Source organism: Anastrepha ludens, chromosome 2, assembly GCF_028408465.1.
Source record: "Anastrepha ludens isolate Willacy chromosome 2, idAnaLude1.1, whole genome shotgun sequence".
Lineage (NCBI taxonomy): Eukaryota > Metazoa > Arthropoda > Insecta > Diptera > Tephritidae > Anastrepha > Anastrepha ludens.
This window is the reverse complement of record NC_071498.1, coordinates 80,471,765-80,499,550: the sequence shown is the minus strand read 5'-3', so window position 1 is coordinate 80,499,550 and position 27,786 is coordinate 80,471,765. Positions and strand designations below refer to the sequence as shown.

Sequence of the window (27,786 nt, the reverse complement as noted above, 5' to 3'; positions counted from 1 at the left end):
CCAATATGTTACTTATTTTTTTCAGTGAAATATAAAAAAAGGTTTACATTAAGGTAATACATTTAAAAAGCGAAATCAATTTTAATATTATACATGAAGTTTTTATTCCATTTTTTAATTTAATAATTTTAATATAATTATCAAAATGATATATGTATATTCTCTCAAAATCAGGAAAAAAGCAGAAAATATTAAAATGGTTACTGCGTGTCGACAGACAGAAATGTAGAAACCTTTCTAGCTAGTAATGGCACGCATGGAAATGAAATAGCATGGCATGGGTCAAATTTCAGATTACCATTTGAAGACTCAAAAAATTAAATTTAATATTAAAAATAAAACAAATAAAACTTAATCATACGTAATGCATTTACTTTAGTTAAATTTTAGAACCACTATTGTGGGAAATAATACCAAATGCTGTAGAAAAACGTATACTAACACTAACACGTATACTAACACTAACAGAGCCAACTTTATCGGAACCATTTGTAATTATTTAAATTTTGTTTATTTTCGTTTGGTTTTAATTTTTTGAGTCTCTGTAGAGGAATTTAACTTTACACCTTGTGTGACACGCTTTAATTGTGTCCAATAGGAACCAAAAATTATAGCTGATACCTTCGGATAGTAATATCCACGTAGCGATTGAGGTTTAGAAAATCTGATCCCAAAATTTTTTTCGATACATAGATTATAAGCCCTATACAATTTCTAGAAAAATAATTGCCTCATTTGTTTCTTTGAGACATTATTTCGGAAAACCGTATTGTCGGTCTATTGAGTTTTTTAATGCCGATTGAAAGAGGAAAGAGTTTCGCACTCGTACAATTTTCATATTTAAGCTTCAAGTCACTGTGAAGTCGTGAAATTCTTCATGTATTGAAATTCATTCAATAGGAAGTTTTTTATATCTCTCACAAAAAATGTATGCAAAATTTATAAAATACAAGGCCATTTTGAAACACCCAATAGTAAATATTCCTCTACTATAATACAATCAGTGCAAAATATGTTCAGACAACATCTAGATTTATAATACACTAATAATAATTGACAATATACAGTGAAACAAGGCAAATCAATGCACAAGTTGAAAATTAACTAGAAGAAATAAATAAATTGTGTTCAAAAATATGTAGGTGTGTAATCCAATATATAAAATACACGTCAAATATTGCTTCCGGCATATGTATTTTTGTACAATATAACGCAGCTGTATTAGCAACAGTGAGTAGTCATTGCGCTATTGCGAAACCAACGGAAAATACGCGGAAATAAAAGATGCAAATATCAACTAACGAAGAAGAGTCTGTAGCCAAAACAAAAATTATGTGTGAATTTAAAGAAAACATGATGTGTGTTTTCAACTAAATACTTTCACTTAAAATCTCCACCAAATTGATGTTCTTTTATACATTCCCAGTAGCTTGGGTTTTTTTTTTATTTTTCGAAGCTAACCTCAGTTTCGATGATTTTCTCAATGTATTCAACGGTTCGCAATTGAGGTCGTCCTGTGACAGGACATGGCACCTCTTCGGTTCGCCGCACAATTTTTTCATCGAGTATCTTTTCACGTTCGCGTATTATAACTGGACCATCGCTTGATTTTATTGCGATTTTTGGAAAAACAATCTTTTTAGCCTGCTACAAATAAATATGAGAAAAATAATAAATAATAATGGAAAATTGTTAGCAATGATATTCACCGAACAACTAACTTAGTACATTTATAGGTTATGGCGACTAAATGATGTGTGTATGCATAAGTTTTGAGCTCGCATGTATGAAAATTTTAGCTTGTCAGCGCAGGTTTGCCATTGTAACTATCTAAATAAGAAATTATAGGCACACAAATATTGCTGTTGGTATAGAATTGATATCACATCTCAGGTGCAAGTCGAGTGAGATCTTAGCAAAAAACTAGGGAATGCATTAAACATTCTAATGGGCTCATACTCGTAGATTAACTGAATACACAGATACATAAACGAATTTTTAAGTGGATATACCTATCGCTCAATAGCAGTCAAGTCTGCATCAGCTAACCTAAATAGTTGAAGTGATACTCGTATTTTAAACTTTATGCAGAGCTGTTATTAGTTTCAAATTTCTTTCAAAAACTACATATACAGGTATGGACAGAAAAATAGCACACTTAAAATAGGTAACATTAATTTTTAGTTCATTTTACATTTTCACAACAAAAACTGTGTATTCTTAAGTGACATATTATATTATTTTAAAGGTGTCATAAATACAAAAAACCGCGTGTATTTTGCAAATATTTATTCAGTTTTTTTTTTTTTTTTTGGTTAGAATTGGTTGGACAACCACTTTGTTATTAATATTTACAGAATAGAACAGCAAAACCTCAATAGGACGAAAAATGTAAAATTAAAAAAACAAAATCGATATAAAAAAAATCGTTATTCTTTTTTTACTTTTTATAATTTTTTTTATTTTTCTAATTTATATTTTTGTATTTTATTTTGCTTACCTCTTTTTGCTGCTTTGTTATTTTTTATTTATATTTATATTTCTTTATTTATGTTTCGTTTGCAAGTATTTAAAGGGTGTTTTTTTAGAGGTTAGGTTTTCAAGGTGAAATAAAACGTATATAATTTAATGTTATGGCCAAGAATTTAGCTTTATTATAAAGATAAGGGTTTGCCATTATGTTTTAAAAATGATTTCGGGCAAGTGGCCGCCGCGGCTGGCTCGAATAAATTCCAGCCGAGAGGCCCAATTTTCGACCACTTTTTGCAGCAATTGGGGCCGTATGTCAGCAATAACGCGCCGAATATTCTCTTCCAAGACGTCAATCGTCTCGGGCTTATCTGCGTAGACAAGCGACTTCACATAACCCCACAAGAAATAGTCCAGCGGTGTTATATCGCACGATCATGGAGGCCACGCCACAGGTCCACGGCGCGAGATAATGCGCTCACCAAAAGTTTCCTTCAATAAATCGATTGTTGCGTTGGCTGTATGGCATGTAGCGCCGTCTTGTTGGAACCAAAGGTCGTCCACATCAACATCGTCCAATTCAGGCACGAAAAAGTCATTAATCATGGCTCTATAGCGCTCTCCATTGACTGTAACATTATGGCCGGCTTCATTTTTAAAGAAATATGGACCAATGATTCCCTCTGCCCATAGAGCACACCAAACAGTGACTTTTTGAGGATGTAACGGCGTCTCAGCAATGGCTTGTGGATTATGTTCACTCCAAATGCGACAATTTTGCTTATTGATATACCCATTCAACCAAAAGTGAGCTTCATCGCTGAACAAAATTTTCTTGTGAAAATCGGGATCGGTGGCCATCTCGTTTTGGGCCCAAATTTGCACGATTTGCAAACGATGTTCAGGTGTAAGTCTATTCATTATGAAATGGCAAACCAAACTGAGCATAAATCAAGTGACAGCTGTCAAAAAGGCCATCTACGAAAAAAGTAGTGCCAACTTGAAAACCTAACCTCTAAAAAAAACACCCTTTATGTTTTTTAGTTTACTTGCAATCATTTTTAAAGAAATAATAATTAGATATTTTTGCACATTTTTGAGATTTCTACATATTTCGGTGTCGAATGTTTTCCTTAAAAAAATGTTTGGAACTTTTTGATAGCAGCTTTGTAGCGTAGGCAAATAAACTTGCGTCTCATTTTGACAACAATTACAACAAAACTGACATTTTTGCTCAACTACACTACGGGGCTTTAACAGTCAATACATTCGAAAACTTTTCGTGCTCAAAATTTCTTCGTTATATCCATGGCGCATTTTGTATGCAAAATTTGGCAACAACGTGGCGAATCAACAAAAATTATGTTATATTGAGTTTTTCATTTTATCAAGGTTCGTTATATCGAAGTTTCACTGCACTTATACATAAGTACATAATACATAGTCTATTAAGCTTTTGAATCTGTTCGCTTGAATTTTTTCGACGCTTCCAATCGATTACGGGCATATTTTTGAACTGTTTCCAAATTTTGTTGGATCCAAAATAAAATTTAAGCATTCTGGTGAAGTCCTTAAGAGACATACATGAATTTACAGGTGAAGGATGTGGAAGTGAAGTATGTACATCATTTATTTTTGCACAGCATCAATTTGAATGACCTTTGTGGAATTCGTTCTTAAACGAAGCCCGTTTGTGAATAGAGCTCTAGCTTCACCATGGCATGGGGCTATATCGACGAAATCGTAGGTGCCCGATACATAACTTTCAAGTAACAAGTGACGGAATAAGGTTATAGTAAACAAATTTCCAGGATGCACAAGACCATTTTAGAATTCAGATTCTTATTGTATATAAATATTAAACACAATCCGAGACACAAACGGATGCATGGTCTTGGAAATCAAAATAACTTCAACCAACCACTACTTTGTTTATCGGTATTTTCCGGGCCATTCGGAATTCAAGAGCTACTCTTTCGGACGATAAATAAACGCTTCGCGATTACTTAGCATAAGCTGAGCAGTTTCGTCGATTCTTTTTCTTATAAGCCTACTTGAACATTTACACCGCTATGGCACTTTGCTTTTGAAACGGTGTCACCTGGAGCAATTGGCCTCCAACAATAATATAATATTAAAATAATATTCAATTCAATATTAATCTAGTTTTACACCACATGTTGCGATTGTTTCAGTAAATAGAGTAGTACCGAACAACATTTCACGTAAAATTACAATAATAAGATAGGTTAACGAACTGCGTTATTCCTCCGTCCATATCTGTGCATGTATGTATACGAGTATATGCAAGTCATTAATTGCTAGTTTAGTTAGTTTAAAAACGATTTTTTGTTTGTTTTTAATTATATATATGTATGTACATATATTAGGCAGCAAAAATGGTAGAACAAGCACCATAATTTTAATCCACTTGTCAAATAGTTATGCATGTTGTATGTACGTATGTATGTAAGTTACGACATATTGTAACAAACCATTAGTTCAAGCAAAACAGTTATAAGGTGTATTAGATATGCCTTGGACTGCGGGGAGATTTTTTTAGAAAGCTTTTATTAATCATTAAATGGTTATCATGAAACTGAATGCCGAATAAGTAATAATGAGGATGATTAGCTCGAAATTTCGCATACAAACCTCGCTAATGGCGGGCGCAACCAGTAGATCGTCTGCAATTTTATTCATATTTTTGATGACGTTTTGAGCCTCCTGTGCACCTTGTTCCAGTGAGCGCAAGCGAGCAGCGCGCCAGGATGCTCGTTTCTCAGCACTGCAGAGGGAATAAATGCAGATGAAATTAATGATTTCAATATAAAATAATGAATACTTGATTTTGATTTGGAAAAAAGTAAGCTGAGGAAAATAACCAAACCTTGCTACACGAAGAGAAAACTAAAATTCACTGTATACAGGGTGTAGAATAGTGTATGTATGTAAAAAAAAATTATTAAACAAATGATTTTTTTTTTTGGTTTTTTGTATGTAAGTGTACACAAATAAGATATATTTATTTTGCTAATAAATACAAATACCATAAACCAATATTTACATACAAGTTTTACCATACATGGTCATAAATCATAATAAAAAGGGATTTTTTTGATCTTGACGAAACAGAAAAGTTAAAAAAATTAACATTTTCCAAAAGGTTCGGTAATTGCGAAACGCGTGCGTTATTTAGAAATATGAAAATATATTTGTACACTTATATTTAATTACCTGCATTGGAGGTGTGAAATACGAGTATGTAGGTATGTACTAGTGCGAAACTTATGATATGAAGTAGGATTGTTTTCAATGTGCTCACTTTACAAACAAGTCATAAGAAAAAATAGTGCAAAACACTTTCGGTTTGTGTAATGTATTTCCCCTTTTCCCTTGCAAAACATATAAAACCCTAAAAACCATTTATATTCACCCTGTTACAAAGTACTTTTACCTTAATTTAACAAAATGCTATTATAATGCCATATACATAAAATAAGGAACTCTATTGAGACTCATATTCAAACCCCAAACTAACAAAGAAACACTAGTTTACACCAAAAATGGTCCTCGGCCAAAAAGCGTTTTTTAAACTAAGTTGAGGTCGCTGAAACCAAAACTGAATTTTATTTTATTTTTTTTCAAAGAACGGTTTCCGAGATATTCCCAAAAAACCTGTTTTTTGGGCAATAGTGCAGTTATTACCTGCAATCTCGAAAACAGTGCGCGCCATTTCTTTGAAGTGCATAAATTTCGAAAGGCACACATACTCATATAACCTACAAGGCAATATATAATTCGTGTCAATGGAAATCGTAGTTTTCGCAAAACAGCTGTTGAAAGTTAAAAAAAGGTATTTTTGACGTTTTTTACTAAATTATCAAATTTTATTAACTTTTTTCAGGAACAAAAAATTTTTTTATATCGACATAAGACAGGTTTTCTGAAAGACAATTTTGTCACCTACATTTTAAGCCTAAGTATCTCGGAAACCGTTCTTTGAAACAAAAAAATAAAAGTTATAAGTTTTGGTTTCAGCGACCTCAAATTAGTCTAAAAAACGCTTTTTGGTCGAGGACCATTTTTGAAAGTGAAAATTCGTAAACTAGTAAAATAATCGAACTTTATAATGCTTGTTATTCATCTTTTGAAAATCAGATAAAACATATTACACATTCTTCTGCGTGTTAGAATTCGGTCTAACTTTTTCATGGCATAATTTACATTTGCTCCCTTTAAATAAAAATAACACTGATCAAAATTTTACACATAAATATTAGGTCCTTTTCTAGTGGAAAATACCCAGTAAAGAAATTTCCAAGAATTCGACAATACTCGCTCTGAGACAGGCAAATATCACAAAAAGTGCAAGAGCGCAAACTTTGTAAGTTAAAAAAATGGAAAATTGCGAATTATACTGCGATCTAAGCACAACGCATACTTTTCTTATGTTAACTTAACTTTTTCACTATTTATTTGATTCTGTATGAGCATAAGTTTTTGAACAGCTATTTTCCTAACTGGCTAACCTGAACTTTGGCTCAAAATGCCACTTTGCGCTCTCATTTTCCTATTCTCTGCAAGGTTTCTGGGTACAAGAATATATCGCGTTCGATAACAAAACTATTTGGTGAGAGTTTAAGCGAGAGTTAAGCGACGGTTTCAGTAAATTTAACTGTAGACAGAAAGTAACCCTGTTTAAATCTCAATGTGATGTTTAGATGGATACCTCTATTATATATATAAAAAAGGTTTGAAATTATTAATATGTATCAATTCGATTGTAGTTTCATGCAAATATGTATAAAAACTTCCAGCAGCTTTTGCCCACAAATTCTGGTTTTTGATACATTTTGAACTGTCCCCAAATATAAGGGGGTGGATCACTTGACATGGAATTGATCATGTGTGTTGTTTATATGGCTTCGAAGAAGGGGCTTTGCTAGAAAAAGCTACTTGTTAATTATTTTTGTGGCATCTGTCGCGAATAAACAAATATTCCTTTATAAGTGTCCTGAAGAAGCGGGATCTAAAGCATACATATTATTATATAATATACGAGTGAAATAAACTTGGATATTGTAGTGGTTAATATATTTTTCACTGTGAAAGAAGCAACAATTCTGGGTATAAAGGGAAGTATGTATATAAAGTGTTGAAGAAGTGGTGAACAAATATCCACATAAACCTCCTTTTTCGATGATTGATTTGAAAGTCCAAAAAGTTTATTGAAAATTGTTTTGATACAATTTTATTTAGAAACGTTTTCTAATCACAATCAACTAAAAAGAATCCGTTTTTTAACATAAATTAGCAAAATTAGCGTTGATAAAAAACTCCAGACCATTATTCATTGCTGACCAGTGTTATCAGCTCTTCTCCTAGCGCTAAAAAAATATGCTCATTGACATCTAAACGTAATTTTTTCACGCTTAAAGGCATTATAATATGAGATTTCCTAACCCAATCCGGAGCCTTTCATTGTTATGCCAAATATATAGTAGTTGTCTTAAATATTAATTTTTTTTTATTTAAATTTTCAACACAACTTTTCGGAATTACAAAATTTATAAATTTTCTCAAAAGGTAGGCATTTATAAATTAAACTACCTAAGCCGCTTAGAAGAGGACTGGCTCAGAAAACATAAAACTAAAATACTACAACAACTATCGAACCTAGAGAAATGCCCTACTAACAAAAAGGTACTTACATATTTATTTTAAAAAAGTTGTTTATTTCCTCCCGTTCTAAATTTTTTGTGTTTGCTAAAACGAATATTTATGATAACTTAAGTGTGCATTCACGCATATTTACATATCCTCTTCGTCCTCTATAGACTCAGTTATTAGCCTACCTAACTTATCTTCTGAACTGGAACTGACCTTTACGCATTCTTAATTTCTGCTAACAGGATTCTTTTCCTTTCTTACATTATTTCATCTAACTTCTTTTTTCGTTTTGCCTACAAACTGGACTTAGACTTACTTAATCATTGCTTTGCTCTTTGCCACATTTGTAGGTGACTGCTCGCGTAGCGTTGCGTCGAGTGAGCGCTCTCCCACAGCAATACCAACTTTTTCAATACTCGCAACACCACAATCAGCCGCTGTTCCCGCCGCCGCACCAGCTGCCTTCAACGCGCGCCTTTCGGAATTTGCTGTGCGGATGGGAATGCGACTGGTCAGTGTTGGTGGTGATGATTCGTGTTGTTCTTCTTGCAGTTGCTGTTGTTGTTGCAGCAGCAATGCAGATGGTATGATGACTTTAACTTTTGGCTTCGGCAACAGTGATGGCTTCTGGTTGGGTGTGCGCAACGACGACGGCAATGAAGTTGTTGTGGGCGCAGCAGCAATAACACTCTCAATGCTACTCTCTGTATCTTCAGCGTCATTGAAATCGTTGGTGACCTCAACGTGCTGCCGTCGTTCAGCATCCATAAACTGAGCTATAGTGCTGCTTAGTTGTTGAGTTACGGTGCGTGGTGCGGGCGCAGGTGTCATTGTTGGTGTTGGTGTTAACGGTGTCAGTGCAAATTCTACTTCAAGTTTGGGTGATTGTGCTACAGTAGCAATTGTTGTTGTCATAGCACGTGGCTCGGTCAAGGACTTAACAAGTGCCGGTGATTTGAATGTTGCCAAGTGCGGCTGTTGAGTCGTCCATTCGGACGTTACTTGTGACGGAAGCTGTGGGTTTATTTGTGCCGACGTTAGAGGTGATGCTGGAGATACCATCCGTTCGACGTTACGCTCTGGAGCTATGTCGTCTTTGCGGGATTTGCTCGCACCCTGAATTTTTGCAATTTCGTTTGCCTTCAACTTCGCATTTTTCGATTTCTTCGATTTTTCGAATTTAAGTTTCAACGTTTGCGGTTCCGCATCTGGATGCCGGACTGGTAACGGTTGTGGTTGTTGTGGAGGTGGTGACGGTGACGGTGACGGTGATTTTACCCTTTTTCGTATTGTGCGTTCAACAATATTTTTAATTTGGAATTTTATTGAATTCGTGTAAAAATGTTTGCAAGAATTATAGCAGAATTTACGAGTAGTAATGGATTTGCTTGCGAATGCAGTGCATGAATGAATGCAAAAATAAGTGATGGAAACACTGAGTTATTTTCATATTAACAAATGACTAAATGCAGCCACACCATTCTTCATTATTAACTTTGGATATTTTCATGTTATCGTAATATTAGTCACAATCGCTTTTGGTTGATGAATGATTGACCATAGTGAGTGAGATGTGCCTACATTGTATTGTATGTGAGGATGTATTGTTTATTATGAGTGGTTTGAGGTAGCATTCCGTGCTTGGATGTGATGGTTTACTAACAATATTCTAAGCTATTTTATTTTATTTTATTTTATTTTAAATATGGTTGCCTACTTAGTAATGGCATATTGTTTTAAGCTCTTAGTTTCTATCGAAACAAGTCTATTTGTTCAATAGTCGGGCCTACATTGTCAATTAGAGCTTCTTCGCGCTCCCAGTAAGTGTCGTTTATAAATATCTTTTGCGGGTTCAAGCTTCGCTCTTTCGTAGCCCATGCCTCTAGAGATCAAATTCCTTTCAGTCATTTGAGTTGAAATTGTAGCACTTCAGAGGTGTTTCTATCCTAAATTGGGATATACGACATTTCAGAGTAGTGAAAAAACGACAGTAAAATGTGAAAGTATAGGTGTGGGAATTTTGTTTGCATCTATACTGCGCGTTGCTTTTTCGTTGGAACATTCGCGAGCATAGCGTCTATGTAAAATTAATGTTTAATATTCTGCATAAACTTTCGAATAACTTTTTGCCTTTGTCACAAGGTTAAGCAGCAGAACATAGAAGTCAGAAGGCAACTGCAAGCGCAATGCGCACATACATACGTACGTATATACTTAGAAAGCAGAAGCAATGGTAGTAGTACAAGACGCGAACGATGAAGTAAAAATTCTTGTAATTGCTGTCATGTCATATGTCATAGAAAATTTTCAAGTTTATTTTTAGAATGGAATGCGCGAAAATAATTTCGATATAAGGCTACAATTCCAATGTGCAAAGGAAAAGGCTTAAGAAGGAAACTTACTCAAATGAAAATTGCGTAGTCGTATAAAATGTGTGAAAAGATAATCTGTCATCGCAAATTAAACTTTGTTGTATTTTACTTAACAAAACGTGGAGAAGAATATGTAAACGCATTTTCGTTTTGGACATCAGATATTTTGTCTTTCCCCTCGGTACAGACGACTTCCGGGCACAATTGAATTATGCTTCACAGAAGAAAGTATTGGACACATTTCATTTAAACTGTTGAAGCAATTAGGGATGAAAAATAAAACTTACATACATAAAATACGAAAACAGAAATTATAAAATATGAACTCAATCTGAAATACACCACGCAACAAAACAGGTAGACGTCAACATTTGATGAACCAGTTTTGACTACTTTTCTTCGGTTTTATTTTTTTGTTTTGAATGTAACTATTTTTGAATAAAAGAAAAATTCCGTAAACTTCGAATCCCAATCCGGTTTTTAATTAGAATTCCTAGAAAGATTTTTGGTATTTCTGATAAAAGGTAATTAAACGTACATTCTCTTCATATAAAATAGGGGAGAGCAACACCGTTGGGGGAAAAAATTATAAAAAACCAACGCGATTTTTTAGAAACTTCAAACTTGCATTTTGCACTAAAATTTAATGAGCTACAAGACTGCCTTCCAAAATCTTTCCAGAAATTATAATTAAAAACCGTGAAATTGGGATGGAAAATTTGTAGAATTTTTCGAACTTTTGGATAGAGTTTGAAATTTAGATTTATATGATTTTTGTTAGATAGTGAGCTATACTTTTACAAAAAAATAATGACAATTCAAAAAACCACATGAAAAAAGTCAAAGTAGTCAAAATATTGATGTGCGCCCTGTGCATATGTTATATGTGTGGATATAGCATATAAATTGCAACAAAAATAAAATAAAATAGAAAAGTTTGCACCGAAAAATTATTTTAATTATTTTTAAATTTAATTTAAAATAACCAATTAAGAATTTCCCTATACTAGGATGTGCGGAACAGAATTTTTTTTTTATTTTACATTTAACGCCCATGGTAACAATTTACAACATCATCCACATTAGGTCAACAAGATAGCAGTCCCAATAAATCCCATGCTTGAGCGCTCAATAAAGTAACCATATAATTTAAATGAAAAAAATCAAATAAAATTTCAGCGACTCCTCTGACTAGATCATGTCATAATAATGGATACAAATTCGCCTGTTGGTGGTAGCAGGGGATGAGGAAAGATTTGGTTTAACTTGGTGTGTCCGCTTCGCACAAGTTAGCATGAGGAAGAAACAACGGCTGAGCTTTGTTGGAATCGACTAAAATCGAAGAGGCGATTACTGCGGCAAGCAGGTATTCTAAAATTTAAATATAATGCTGGGCATCGGATAGTCATACCGGCTCAAAAAACGATATGAAAACGACCCAGCTACTTATCTTTCTGTAACTGTAAATGTATCAATAGACGCTTTATGTAAATATATACTTTTATGTAGAATCAAGTGAGGAATGTTTATTTCATACATATTTTTGAGTTGTAATTGTGTTTGAAGCAATGAAAGGTATACCCTTTAAGGTTTTCGGAGAAATGCTCGAATTTACTTTAGGTTATAATATTTACAAAGGATATACGTTCTCAACAAACAAAAATAAACCAAAAAAATCTGAAGGGGTAACGATATTGTAATTGCTTACACATTGGCAACTGCCAAAGCTCTATTTTCTAATAAAACTAAATTTACTGCTACTACAATAAAAATTTGATTTACAGTGGTTCGGTTCCGATCTTTCTCCTCTTCTCCCTCTCCTTTTCTTCTTCTTCTCTTCCTTTTGTACTCTGCTTCTCCTCCTCTTCTTGCTCTCTTCTTCTTCATTTCTTCTTTCTCCACTCCCTTTTTTCCTTCCCTCTTCTTCTTCTTATATTCTTCCTATATAAATCCATTTTTTCCGAAATCGCAGCGAATTACAGAGCCATGGGCTGGAAGCTGATCTATACCGACGGGTCTAAGACAGAACAGCCTTCATATGCTATCGTAAAAGAGCAAAACGAAATAATAACTTATGGACTCTTATTCCCATTCTGCTCTATCTTTACAGCAGAATCAGTTGCAATTTTTAACGCTTTTTTGTATGCAATCCAAAACAAGGGCAAATTCATAGCGTGCACTGATAGCTTATCGTGCTTTTCGGCCATCCAGAACTACAACAACTCTAACTATTTACATAAGTGATTTTATAAGAGAGACACTAACTACCAAACCACAAAAAATCAAAATTATGTGGATTCCTGGCCACGCAGATATTAATGGTAATACACATGCTGACCAAATTGTAAAACAAATGAGAATCACCCCTACCATTACAACCAATATCATCTTTAAACATGACATCTACAGTCTCATAAAACACCAAAGGCAAAGTGGCCTCCTACGCGAGTGGAGTAATTATAACCATCCCTACTCCTTAGTTAAACCTAAGCGTGTAAAACTAGGATGTAGTGAGTCAATCCCAACGAATATGGTCACACCATACATACGCCTTCGACTAGGCCACACAATACTTACACACGCCCATATACTTCAAGGCATTCCACCCAATTTATGCCCGTTTTACAACTCCACCCTGAGTATAAATCCCATTCTGTCTTCATGCCCTAACCTTGCATCGACTAAACATCATTACTTTCGCAACATTGACCCTCTTGAAATATTAAAAAATCCAACCGAAGCCAACATATCTATATTATATAACTAATATATCTCAAAGATACTAATCTACTTCGTCAGATCTAATCGAGCCATAATCAACCTGCCAGCCGAAAGCCTCCGATGCTAGCGCTGCACTACTTTCAGTTTGTATAATATAATAATTTTATTGTTATGTAAACCTTTATAAAATAAAAAAAAAAATTCTTCCTCTCTTTCTTCTGCTCTTCTTCTACTTCTTCTTTTCATATCCTTCTTCCTTCCCCTTCTTCTTTTTTTCCTCTTCTTCTTCTCTTCCTATTCTTCTTAAGTTCACCCTCTCTTATTCCTGTGCTTTTCTTCATCTTTTCTTTTTCTTCTTCTTCTCTTAGTCTTATTTTTATTCCTCTCCTTTTTTATATTTTCTAATCTTATTTTTCTCTTCACCTTATTCTTCTTCTCTTCTTCTTATACTTACAAACATTGGACGAAAGTTATTATATCATTTCATCTTCATGAAAGATATAAAAAATTAAGTTTTCTTAACCTTACGATCCCCTATAATCTATTGTATGAAAATTTATAAACTATGTTACATCCTCGCCGAAGCGGCAAAAACTGTTATCTTCCTTTTGTAAGCTTTTTCAGTAAATTTTTACATAAATTACGAACTACTTTCTAAATTTAAAAATACGATTTTGTAACCCATCGCATACTACTAGAAATATTGACCTTATCATGAATAATTCGTTGCTTAAGCTTTAACTATAGTTAATTATTTTGACCGAAAAGTGGAATTAACAGCTTTTATCTCTGCGGCGACGATATATATTATAAAGGGTGTTTTTTTTAGAGGTTAGGTTTCCAAGTTGGCACTACTTTTTTCGTAGATGGTCTTTTTGACAGCTGTCACTTGATTTATGCTCAGTTTGGTTTGCCATTTCATAATGGATAGACTTACACCTGATCAAGCGCGTCGCACGTTCGGTGAATGGGCCCAAAACGAGATGGCCACCGATCCCGATTTTCACAAGAAAATTTTGTTCAGCGATGAAGCTCACTTTTGGTTGAATGGGTATATCAATAAGCAAAATTATCGCATTTGGAGTGAACATAATCCACAAGCCATTGCTGAGACGCCGTTACATCCTCAAAAAGTCACTGTTTGGTGTGCTCTATGGGCAGAGGGAATCATTGGTCCATATTTCTTTAAAAATGAAGCCGGCCATTATGTTACAGTCAATGGAGAGCGCTATAGAGCCATGATTAATGACTTTTTCGTGCCTGAATTGGACGATGTTGATGTGGACGACCTTTGGTTCCAACAAGATGGCGCTACATGCCATACAGCCAACGCAACAATCGATTTATTGAAGGAAACTTTTGGTGAGCGCATTATCTCGCGCCGTGGACCTGTGGCGTGGCCTCCAAGATCGTGCGATATAACACCGCTGGACTATTTCTTGTGGGGCTATGTGAAGTCGCTTGTCTACGCAGATAAGCCCGAGACGATTGACGTCTTGGAAGAGAATATTCGGCGCGTTATTGCTGACATACGGCCCCAATTGCTGCAAAAAGTGGTCGAAAATTGGGCCTCTTGGCTGGAATTTATTCGAGCCAGCCGCGGCGGCCACTTGCCCGAAATCATTTTTAAAACATAATGGCAAACCCTTATCTTTAAAATAAAACTAACATTAAATTATATACGTTTTATTTCATCTTGAAAACCTAACCTCTAAAAAAACACCCTTTATTTGTATGCGTAATATACATACTATATTTCTTTTTTTGCAAATTTTATTGTACTACTTCATTATATCGAAAGATGTGTTGAGAAGAGTTCTATCGACCTTTAAAACATAGGCCAGCCTTTTAATGCTTCAAAAACAATTAACCGTCAAAGATGTACGAAAAAAATATTGCTCTCTTGATTTTGAATAAAAATACCTATTTACAATAATCCTCTGATGAGGTTAGTTTAAGAATTACAGAATGATAATTAATTGGATAGCTTTCAGATCACTTTTCCAGCTTTTAAAACACTCTGGTACGACTATTTTCCACTGCAGTGCATTATTTTTCGATGTCGATTCTATTACTCGGCCGAAAATGGACGGGGAGCGAAAAAAATGACACTCTAATATATATAGGTATATACATTTTGTTTTAGGTCCGATTATTTTTTTATTTATTATTTGTTTATAAATATATATTTATTATGTTAATAAAAAATCGTTACTCCACCAAAAAGTTAGTTTTATTAGACAGATAAAGTCCTTTACCAATCATAAAAGGCAGTTATGAAATAATAAGTAGGAGGTCATGAAATAGTTTTTTATCATTTATTTATTCCTTCTTTCAACAAAATAGTTATTATTTATAAACATATGGGTAAGAAGAAGCATAAATTTAGGTGTTAATAAAATAAATTAACTTAATGCTAAACAAGAATGACATATGGACTGTTGTGTGTAAAATATTTCCATTTTTATAATTCAAACTTTTGTATGTATGTATGTGTGCATTTAAATTTCACAACAAATATTTTTATTTGAATTTTTTTTTTTTTTTTTTTTTCTCTCAAAACGGAAAGGGAGCGCCAACACAAAAACGTTATTCAAACCGGAACATCAATCAATCAAATTAGCGATCAATCAACAATGAGGAACTCAGTCTTGGATAATATGGCATGTGTACAAATGTGACCAACTGTGTGCATGTAAATTTCATTGGCATTTTCCGAATGTCTGGCATTTTATGTGAATTCAAAGCTTTTGTAATGCAACACATCTGTGAGTTGATTGTGGAAGTGTGTGCAATGTGTATTTAAATCTAAATTTACATTACATATAAATAACATACGCATGTGTGTGTGTGTCAATAGGATAAAAAGTTATAATACAATAGTAATTGTTTAATCATAAAATAGCTCAATAACAGTGAGATTTAACATTCCTTAACCATTCCACTTTCGTATGCATAAATAAAAGTGTATGTTTGTGTGATTATTAGGTGCAATTTAGAATAATTTTAAATTGACTCTACGAGTTTAGTTCGTTATTACAATATCTTCACATGAGTATATAAAAATAGATAAACGTCTAAAAAGATAAAATTTCGCATTAATAATACATTTTAGAAAATGATTTTTTTTTTGTTTTTTTTTTTCGCTCTTAAAAAAGTTGATACATTCATCTTCTTTTACTTAAATAAATTAGTGGCTTATATATGTATATTCGCGATAACTCATTTTAGTTGTATGTGTAGTAGATATAAAGCATGTGTAGTTATAATATAGGATTAGCTTCTAAATACTGCTTCAATTTCTTCGAGTGGATTCCTGGAAAACGGGAAGGAAATAAAGTGGTGAGAGTTAAAATGCAGAGGGAATAAGGTGTGCAAATCAGTGTGTACAGGAGGATAAAACATTGTTAGAGAAAACAGAGTGGAGATATAAAGAAAGAAGGCAAAATGCAAAAGAAATCAATCTTCTTAATTTCACTTCAACCCGAATTTAATTGTGGCTTTGGGAGCTAGGGATATAAGGGAAAGTAAATTTTGATACGAAGGTTTAAATGGGGAGAATTCATTCATATTTTCAACATCAATTTTATGGAAATATTCGCTTGATTCATTTAACTTGAGCGTGACCAAAAAGTACGGTGGAATTATGCATAGCTCTAAAATCTTTATTTATTCTTCCAAATCTATTTCATCGCCGTCTTTCGATTGTTTGTACCACTCGCAAAACTTCTGCCGCAGAAATTTCACTCCACAAACAAGATTAATGCAATAATTGATCCACAAAATTAGACATTATTAATATCAATAGCACGTGCGCTACTTTGAAAAAGGCTAATATTGACACAAATGTCAATGGCAGTATTACCAAACTGAAAAACAAGCATTTCAAATTGAATATTTCACTTCACATTCGGATTACATTGATATGGTCATAGAGTTTCATATAGCTGTTTTAACCTCTTCAGATCTAAGTAATAAGCAAACTTTAAATGAACAGGCGTCTGATGGTAGCTTCGAGCATGGAATGTATCTCTATGTATCTGCAAAAATACTTCCAAACAATTTGCTATCAAAGTACATGCAAAGTAACAAATGGCGCCGTCCGTTAACCATATTTGGCACTTGTGAACTAGGCAGCTGCAGTATACATACAAACAGGCAAGCAGTGGAGCGCATAAAGGTGAAACTAAAGATTTCCACCGCATTAAATCATGTTTTTGTTTTTTAGTATTATTATTATATTATTTTTAATTATTATATTACTTTTAGTTATTCAAAAACAAAATTGGATAACTAATTATGCGCCACCTTATATTTTACCTATCCTTTTTAAATAACGCTTTTAGGATCGGAAGAGGTTGAATATATATGCAGTGCACAGTATTTTCACAGTCAGTCGGTTTCTTCTGAATTCGATTCATGAATTGTTAGCTGATTTTAATACAAATCTCTTCTGGTAAGTCGAAATAAAGGGTCTTTCAAAAGCTACACCTTGATTTCAGTAGTAAATAATTCCTGACAGTACCTTTTTTTATACCATCTTTGACATTTGTCAAGTAGACAAATGTGTAATTTTACACATTATTATAGAAATAGTCGATCTTAAGAAAAACATGTCGTGAAGAAAAAACCAAATTCATAATGTTTTTGGTGGAAATAATACGAATGAGTCGACAATTCAAAGGTTGGTGAAATAATTTTAAGAAACAAGTTTTGCGAGGATAGAAAGAGGACTAGCAGACCAAATGTTTTGTTGAGAATATTGCTGCTGTAGCGCCAAGTGTTGCTAAACAAGCTACGCCCAACAACAGCAATATCTCGACTTTCTCAGCAATTAGGCATTCATGAATCGACTGTTTGGTGAATTTTACCTGTAGAAGTGCTTATGGTGGAGATTTAAATTATGTCATTCTTTACATATAATAAAGAGCCGTTTGTTGAATAAAAATAGTGAAAGCTGAAATAAGCTAAAATGTTTCATGTTTTATTTAAAACAATATCTAGGCGCGTCTATGGAAATAGAAAGGGTATTTGTATCTATTGACAATTCGCAATACGGTAGAAAAATTATGAGAACTGACTAATATTTAAACACAGTATTGAAAAATCAAATATAATAATTAATTTATCATTTATTTCCATATTCAATTCATTCAATATGGTCTTACGTATTCGAAGTATTCGGGCAACAGCCCCTAGTCTCATATAGTGAGTGCTGATTACATCCTCATTAAAAAAAAAATATTTTTATATATATAAAATAAATTATAAAACATATTTTGTTGCAACGTAACGTTTTTATTGTATTAAATAAATTAAAAATTGTTTCACTCAGCTTATCCACACCACAATAACAGCAAATCAAATGAAAATGCTTGTCGAGTACATTTCATCCGAAATATGACAAAAGTTTGACAATCTATCTGGCGGCCGCGGTAGTCGAAAGTCGAATGGGTTTGCGTCTTAATTCTGTTGCTCGTCTTTATGGCTTGCCAAATGCTGTTCAGACATACAGGATGAAGCGAGTGTGATGCAGATTATTAACCCCAAATATTTGTGGTGGTATACTTTTTCTTTATTTTTTTTCAGAGAATGGGCAAACATGGCAAACTCTGCTATGGAGCGATACTGATATGAACAACGCGATACGCAACCAAAACGGATACGCTAATAAGCAAAACTGCCGCATTTGGCGTACTGAAAATCTAGATGTCAAGAAAAAACTATGTACCAACAACAAGTCATTGTTGGATGTGGTTTTTGGGCTGACTGCCTGGTTTTTCGAACCGTAATTCTTCGAAGATGGCACCGGTATCGTGTCTTGATAACAAACTTTTTATGGACCGAATTAGACGACATGAGCTTGTACAATACGTAGTTTATACACTAAGGCGCTACTCGCCACACAGCGTATGAAACAATAGCTCTATAAACAACGAAGTTTCCCATGACGCATTACCTTACAAAAAACGATTCGACATCATTGGATTTCTCTCTGGGGTATACGTGAAAAGTATGAGAGAAGAAGAGCTGAAGAACGAAATCATACGCGTTGTACATGACTTCCAAAATGTGTTTTATAAGGAAAAATTCGACAAGTTTTATGGTGTTTCATTTACATATTTTTTTATTATTCTTCGGTCTTATTGAATCGCCCGGTACACTAAAAAGACATACCGTCTGTTGTTACTTTGGTAAGACAGGTTTTATAAAAATTGTACATTCCTCCAAAATATTTCGCTTATTTATATAAGTTTCCAAAGCTTTGTAAAGAACTGGCTGTTGTGCACGGAACAGGGTAGATGCAAAATATATCGGAATCAACTCTTTGGTTACACTTTTAGTTAAGTACTTTGGTCATAGATCACTTTCAGCTTTCAGAACCACACTAAATTTGAAGCGTTTCGAGGCGCTCTTGAAATATAAAAAATATTATAAATATATGCAACTGAAAAGGTAGGCTCCAAGTAGGCTTGATACTTTTGTAATACTACTACAATTTACTGTGAGAGGCAGAATAAATACGCACAAGGTAAGAGGATAAGGATTCTTGTTTTTGCTTCTATTTGGATGAAGTGCGAGCTGTATTAGTATGAAGTGGTATGCATTCAGAGTGCATTTAGCCACAGGCAAAATATCAAATTGCGTTGCCTCTTATTGCGCAGAGTTACCTTTGTAAACAACAAGAACAGCCAGAAGTGACAAGAATAAAAAAAACAACAGCGGATACAACCTAGACGACAACAATGGGCACGAACCGAAAACATGCAAGAAAATGATTTGTTTACGACAGTGTGAGTGTTATTTTTATATTTTTCCAGCTAGACTTACATATAAACAAGAGAAATGAAAGCCTCGAAAACGCCTGCAGCTGTAGGAGAAAACAAAATGGCTAAGATTGAGCTGGGGGCAACCGACAGTAAATGGCAAAGTTTCTTTTCTTTGTGTTTAAATGCTTGAAAAAGCTCTTGAACACGACAATGCGAGATTTTTTCCTGCTAAATCCACTGCTGGCCATGTTTAATTGATGTGATTTGTTCGATAATGCACGACTCAAGCACGACGAGAAAGCGAAAATATTTGACTAACGATATTAAATAATTTAGAATAATAGAATTAAAGAATAAAACAGTGGCAATGTGTTGCACACATTTTAAGCTATTAAGGGTCATTTACTCAACCTAGCTCGGATTTTACAGGCCGTTCTTTAGTAGCGGTAAAACACTTTCGTTCTCTCATGTCCTTATTAAACTCTCAGATCGACATATTTAATGGCCAGTTGATAATATCTTCACAATTTTGTGGCTACATACACGCATGATAAAGAATACAATATAGTAAGGAAGAACCGCTGATAAGTATAATACTTTCAGCATTTTTAACGTTTAGCCTCTCACTCCCATTGCCATTGATTGTTTTGGTTTTGTATATAAGATTATTATTTTGTATATCTTTCTTCTTAAGGTGCGAACAATAAGACACCGCACAAAGTTATAAAGTGGCTAAAATTCGGTAACGACATCTCGTTCAGAAAAGCCTAAATATGATTTGCATCCGTAGAGGTAAGATGTGCACCTAAACGCTTGTGTAGCATGAGGAACGTGTGAATGCAACACCAGTTTTTGGTCGGTTTAGAAAGCAGAGAAGGCTTATTTACAAGTGGAGGTCCTCTAGCAAAAAAAAAACAAAAAAGTACGGCTGTATGTCGCCATGTCTGAATTTGGAATTCCCGCAACAGTAGACCGGCTTTGCATGGTGACACTAACAAACACCACCAGCGCAGTGAGATGCAACTTACTCTAGCTTTGCAGTAAACGAGGGCAAGACAAAGTACCTTGTGTCAAGAACCAAAAAGTTTACGCGTATTGGACAGCAGGTTCCGATTGACAATTACGAGTTGGGCTTAGTCAAGGACTTTGTCTACCTAGGATCCAGCATTAACACCAACAACAACGTTAGCCAAGAGGACCAGCGAAGAATAACTTTTGCCAACAAGTGCTTCTTTTGGGCTGGGTAGGCAATTGAAAAGCAGAGCCCTCTCTCAATACACGAAAAAAAGCTCTACCAATCACTCATGCTCCCGGTCTTAGTATATGGCTCTGAGTCCTGGACATTGACGAACACCGATGGACGGTTATTAGGATCTTTCGAGAGAAAAATTCTTCGCAAGATCTATGGTGCGATTTGCGTGAATGAGGCATATCGAATACGACGGAACCACAAGCTGTACGCCGACATCGACGTAGTAAAGCGCATTAAAATTCAACGGCTGCGTTGGCTAGGTCACGTTGAGCGAAATGCACTGTGGAACGCGCAAAAAAGGTCGTCCTCATCTACGTTGGAAAAACCAAGTCGACGACGACCTGACCGTCGCCCTTGGTATTTCTAACTGGCGTCAACGCGCGCAATGCAGAGACAATTGGAGAAACATTTTGGTATCGGCCAAGACTGACCATTGGTTGTAGTTGCCAGATAGGTATGTAAGTAAGTACGATTTATGGTAACCGTGTATTGTGATATTTTGGAAAATCTGAGAAAATGGATACCAAATATGGTTAAACAATAGCAAAGATTACCTCGTTTAATTAAAGTTTACGTTAAAATGTCAAAAAATTCGTTAACTATAAGTTGTATATATCTATTAATTTCTAATAACTTTTTTACTATAATTAATATGTACAAAGATTTTGATTGATTGAAATTTCTATTTTAACCTTTACGCGCTCTATTGTTTTTCTGTTTGTATGTATACTGCAGCTGCCTAGTTCACAAGTGACACAAATATTATTGGCGTACGTCGCCAATTGCTAGAATTATAAATCTTCTGACGGGTGATTAATTGTGTGCCACCTTATACACACGAATTCTTTACATTGGTTTAATTATTGAAATTCGACAGTTTTATGTTTCTTATTCGTTTTGTTTCTGCGGTATATAATATAAATGCTCATAAAACCCTACAAGTGGTTCTAGTGTAATAAAGGCTTTCCAAATTAAGTGATATTCATTAACAAAATATAGCATACGGGTTTCTTAAGAACTTATTCACATACAAGTTGTTTAAAAATAGTTTTCTTTATATAAATACTTTTACGACAATACTTAAACTAAATGATTTCTATAATTTATAGTTTATATTTCTATTATTTCAATCAGTTCATTTTTCCATCTCATCTTACATTTAATACGTAAATTGGCACCTTATAGTTCTAGGATTATAAAAAGCTCCTCCAAGTTGCTTTGCATTTGTAATATATAGATATGGTGAATGAGTGGTTGTTGGTCGGTAGATAAAACACATAGCAACAGCCAAAAGAAATAAAGGAAAAGACATTTTTGAAGCCATACGTTTTATTATAATTATTAGATAATGATGAAGAAAGTGAAACAAAAAACAAAACCCAAACGGAAACCAAAACGGAAACGGAAACGTTGATTGTAAACAGCCAAAACCCATTCAAAGCACAATTAAATTCGAGTTTCTCAGCAAATAAAAAGTTTCTTAGATTCCAAAAAAGCTAGATTAAGAGTATTATCAAAGATCAGCGAGATTTGAACTTTGTGTGGAATGCATTTGAGTAGCAACAATATTGTATTACATGTTTGTATATGTGTCTCTATAATATGTATACTTGTAGATGTTTTCTTTTCTCGTATGTGTGTGTGTATACTTAAGCGTTAAAGCTAAACACTTTCACCAAAAGCTTTAAAAAAACATTAAACGATGCAAAGTAAACTTTAAGTTGAAGAATTAGATGTCAGAAACAAACATTATAAGTATATGCAAATGACCGATATCTCCTCACATGCAGCGCACCCACACGCGTCGCTTGTTCTTCGTCATTGCAACTATGATACAATACAGACATGTGCGTGTATATGCGGATGTGCGGATGTGCGTACGCTGATTGTTCGGTATGATATTTGTCAACATAGCTCTATTAATCGCATTTGGATTGCATGGCATCACTCACCTCATGTCATCCGCATCACTATTATCACGCTCGCGTAGTACGTTACGGTGGTCAGCTATAAGGCGTCTATCGTCCTCATAAGCATAATCCCCCTCATAATTCCCATCATCTGTTTGTAATTTTCGATGTTCACTAGCGATGGTCGCAGCGACAGAGGCGGGAGCGGAGGTGATATAAGCATCATTCTCATCGTTGCCATTTGCAGACGAGCCATCCAATAACCTCGATTTCTTATCACGACGAAGTGTTGCCATCTTCCTTTCTTCTTCTTGCTTCAACTTCTCAACTTCATCCTTTGACAGGAACGAGAAAACTTTTTCTATTTATTTGGTGAAGAAAAGAAAAAAGAAAAAAACAAATATATATAAATGAACATTAAACTAAAACGTACATGAGAAATGAACCCAACAAAAACTGAGAAAATCTCCTGTCACGAAGTCGAAATATTCACTTCAAATAAAGTGCGTTCTTGGCTTTATTCGTCGAGTGATAAAATATCTTTCGAAACAGTATCTGAGCAATCGAATTGCAGGTTTGTTATACTATATTTTACAGATTCCGAAAAATGCACACCTCGTACTTAATTAGTCACTGTATATTAGGCCGGCTCGATTTGTGGGGAGGCAAAAAAATCGCCCATTGCTCTGTGAAAATCATATTCTAGGGATCAAAATAAGAAACTTTGCCGAAGGAACCATACCTCTCAAACGAATTCTGATGTCCCCCAATTTGGGTCGAACTTTTTAGTTTCTTTTCTCATGTAAAGGCCAAAAATGGTGATATTTTGAAATGATTGTATGGGGAACCCCCCAGGGGAGTTCCAGGTGGTGTGCCACTGGCATGGGTGGATCGGCCGTTCAAAGTTAGTGGGGGTCGGTCATACATTTGAACTCGATTGGAGCACTCTAAATGGGTCAAAGTGGGATTTTTCGTTCGACCCAAATTGGGGGACATCAGAATTCGTTTTAGAGGTATGGTTCCTTCGGCAAAGTTTCTTAGTTTGATCCCTAGAATACGATTTTCACAGAGCAATGAGCGATTTTTAAATCGACCCGCCCCTGTATATGTATAACAGCCGGCTTTATAAGTAATTTAGAGAAAATTGTATGGTTTCAATAAACAGCGAAACGGGCATAACAAAAGATTGAATTAGACATGTTAACGCCCAGTTCATTTTGAAGTATTTATACGAGTGTGCATCTCATAGCAATTAATTTCCCATTCATTTACATGAAGGGTATTCGTATGTTCGCTACAAATTCCTTAAATGGAATCCAATACACTAAACGCTCACTCCCTCATTGAGTTGTTGAGGAGTTCGCTTACTTTACGGCTGTCACACTTTCAACACTTTATGCCCTACTGTTAAATAAATAGTTTTGTGAAGTGGAAAAAGAAGCAACAAATCAGTACGCATTCGTAGTACAAACGTTAAATAACACACTGACATGCGCCATAATATTCTCCAGTTGGCAAATACTGTCCATCGAGCACATTCTGCTCCTATGGAAAGCTTCACTTTTCTCCTACCATTTGCCCTGCAGTCGAATCTTGCAAATTATCACGTCTGCATTCATACATAAGTGTCTATTTGTATGTATGTATATTTATGTATAAATATATTGCAAACTAAAAGTAAGTTATTCGCTGTAAGGGTGGTCATAAATCAAGATGTGTAAGAGGAAAATTGCTTCGTTTCCCTGAGCTACAACGTACTGTTGCTGCATACAATAAAGATTTCTTATCCGTCTTTGGGATTTGTTTTGCTCTTTTGACTTTTTGGTGTTCGCGATTCCTTCGTTGTTATAGTGGAATAAGAAAGTGTAATGAAAACGTCGCCAAAGATAAAACTTTTCGTGGAACGATATGCAAAATGTAGTCTTTCACAAACAAGTATTTTCAAACAATTGGGACATAATGCCAATGGTGATTCTACAGAAGACCGACGGCATTTGTCGAAGATGCTTATGAAATATAAATAAATTTTCTAAAAACAAACTAGATGCAAATCCATAATAATGCATAAATTGAAACGTAACTAATTCTGCATTTTTACCTGAATTCGAAGTTTAAAGTTGGGTACTTTTAGTTTTACTGATTCCTGGATCGGATAACTTAATTATTTTTCCATTCAGAAACAAAAATTTAAAATGCATAATCTTTACTTTAAAAGTATTTAAATGCGACTACCACTCCACCACTCGACCAGGATGATGCGAGCACAACAATAATGAGGTATAAAAGAACAAAAGCCCCAAAGCCGATGGTAGCAGAGTTTTAAGAAGGAAGAAGGTCGATACCGACCATCATCTCGTTGATTTTAAAACTATTTTTGAACGCACGAGGAAGCTGTCTATATGACGTCATGTTCAAATGGGCACCTCAGCAAAACTCATGCTGTTAGACTCGTATAACGTTGGGAAGTACCTCTTCGAGCCATTCGAGGCCAAACGAGGTATTTTAAACTAGGTAACTCTCTTTTTTCAAGTGACCTGTTCAGTAGATAACGTTTTCGTTGATTTTTATCATGTTTTCCGCTGAAAGTATCACACATTTACCTTATACAGTGACCGACAAAAGTCTACATACACCCCTCATTTCCACTGGATTGGAAGTTCAAAAACTTTACTGAAAAATGTGTTTACACAGTTTTATTTGAAAGCTTTTTCTAATCATTATAAACTTAAAAAAATCCATACATGGCAAAAAAAAACCTAAAACCAACGTTGATAAAAGTCTACATACAGTACACAAATATCTTACTCCAGTGTGAAAAACTTCACTTAACTCTAAGTAATATTGCTTCTTAGTATTTAGTTGGTCCACCATTAGCATCAATTACAGCTTGAAGCCGTCGTGGCATCGAGGTGACTAAATTTATTAAGAGGAAAAATGGAATTTTTTTTCAAAATTCGATAGTTTAAGTATTAAAAAATATCTCCCTAAAAGGATTTTTCAAAATTCGAATTATTTTCGAAGTTACAACTATTTTAGTGACGCGACAGCTAGACTGGTTTAAGCGGACGGTGAACTTCAAACGTGTTTTTCTCGAAACTACTTCTTTCGATACGGTCGGCACGATATCTCAAGTTCTAATCAACCGATTTGCTTGAAGTTTATCATGAATATTCTTTAAATATATCTCTATCGGATGACGCACGAAAAACTGGAAATTTCAACTTTTTAATATGTGCAAACAATTCGAGAAAGCTTAAAAATTAGGGAAAAATCGGCCTCAATTTTTGAGTAGCCGCCATTTTATGAAAAAAAAAACAAATTTTCTGTTTTTTTTCTGCGTCATACGATAATGACATTCATATTAATTAAGAATTTGTCATCTTTTTTTTAAATGACTTCAAGGACGCATAATTCCACGCGTGTGCTCTTAATATATAAATAAATAAATGATAAAAAAAATGTATAGCAAAAATATCAATAGCTTTTTTTTATTCACTGACTAGAATACCCCCTTAACTCTGCAGAAGTTATATTATTCCAAGTTTCTATTAGTCGTTCTTTGAGTACTGAAGCGCTTGAAACCGGATTTTTTCTAATTTTTCGATCTAAAATCTCTCAACATGTTCAATTATATTCAAATCTGGGCTTTGCGGTGGTGTATTTAATTGCCTTGGAGCATGTGGTAAAGCAGCCAATCCTTCACAATGTGTGCTGTGTGCTTTGGATCGTTATCCTGTTGAAAGACCCAACCTGGACCAAACTCCAAATCATCCAGCGAAGATTTCAGATTGACTTCCAATAGAGATTTGTATTTATAACGATCCATATTACCTTCAATAAATACTAATCTTCCAACTCCAAATGCAGCAACAGCTCCACAAACCATTACATTGCCGCCATCATGGTTCACTGTTGATACCAAATTCTTCGGACTCAGTGCAGTATTTTTTTTCCTCCACACTTTTGCCCTTCCATCGCTACCGAATATATTAAACTTCGACTCATCGGTAAACATCCTGCGTGCTTTTTTCGAGCTCCAGGCGAAGTTTACGGTTTTTTTTTTTGTCAGAAATAAGGCTTTTTTCGTGGTGTTCTACTATGAAAGCCCTTTTTGTTCAGAGCTCTTTGAATTGTTCTTGGATGAACACACTTGTTGGATGAGCTTGCTATATCCTGGGCCAATTTCGGAGCAGAAACTTTTGGATTTTTGCCCACTTCTTTTAGAATCAAGCTGACGTCTCTGCGAGATAGTTTGCTCGGGCGGCCACTGCGCGGCTTATTTTCGGTGGAACTACTATTTTTAAAGTTGTTTACAATGGTCTGGATTGTTGCACGACTTAAGTTTAACATTTTTGAAATTTCGCCATATGATTTTTTTCTTTCCTGTGCTGAAAAACTAAATGTCTAACATGAACTGCTATTTCTTTTCGAGGAGCCATTGTAGATGCTTAAGTATTCAAATTGAAGAATGGATTTGTTTTAATTAAGTCGATAAGAAAAAGATTTCAAATGAAATTGCATAAACATATTTTTAAGCAAAGTGTTTGTACTTTGTAAACAACGAGAGGGAGGGGTGTATGTAGACTTCTGTCGGCCACTGTATACCGAATGCACATTTT

The 27,786-nt window shown here is 34.5% G+C and overlaps 1 protein-coding gene across 13 annotated transcripts in view; it reads right to left on the bottom strand.

Moving 5' to 3' along the window:
- LOC128871949 (protein lap4) overlaps window positions 1–27,786 on the bottom strand; it is a 239,552-nt gene that overhangs the window by 22,237 nt on the left and 189,529 nt on the right. For 8 of the 13 annotated variants that reach the window (XM_054114140.1, XM_054114145.1, XM_054114147.1 and 5 more), the window contains 4 exons: window positions 23,210–23,528; window positions 8,459–9,421; window positions 5,125–5,257; window positions 1,462–1,644 (listed from right to left, as the gene is read on the bottom strand). In XM_054114140.1, the coding sequence (XP_053970115.1) occupies window positions 1,462–1,644; window positions 5,125–5,257; window positions 8,459–9,421; window positions 23,210–23,528 (1,598 nt within the window). The remainder of the gene's footprint in view (window positions 1–1,461; window positions 1,645–5,124; window positions 5,258–8,458; window positions 9,422–23,209; window positions 23,529–27,786) is intronic. The other 5 variants (XM_054114144.1, XM_054114151.1, XM_054114153.1 and 2 more) reach the window with 3 other exon arrangements.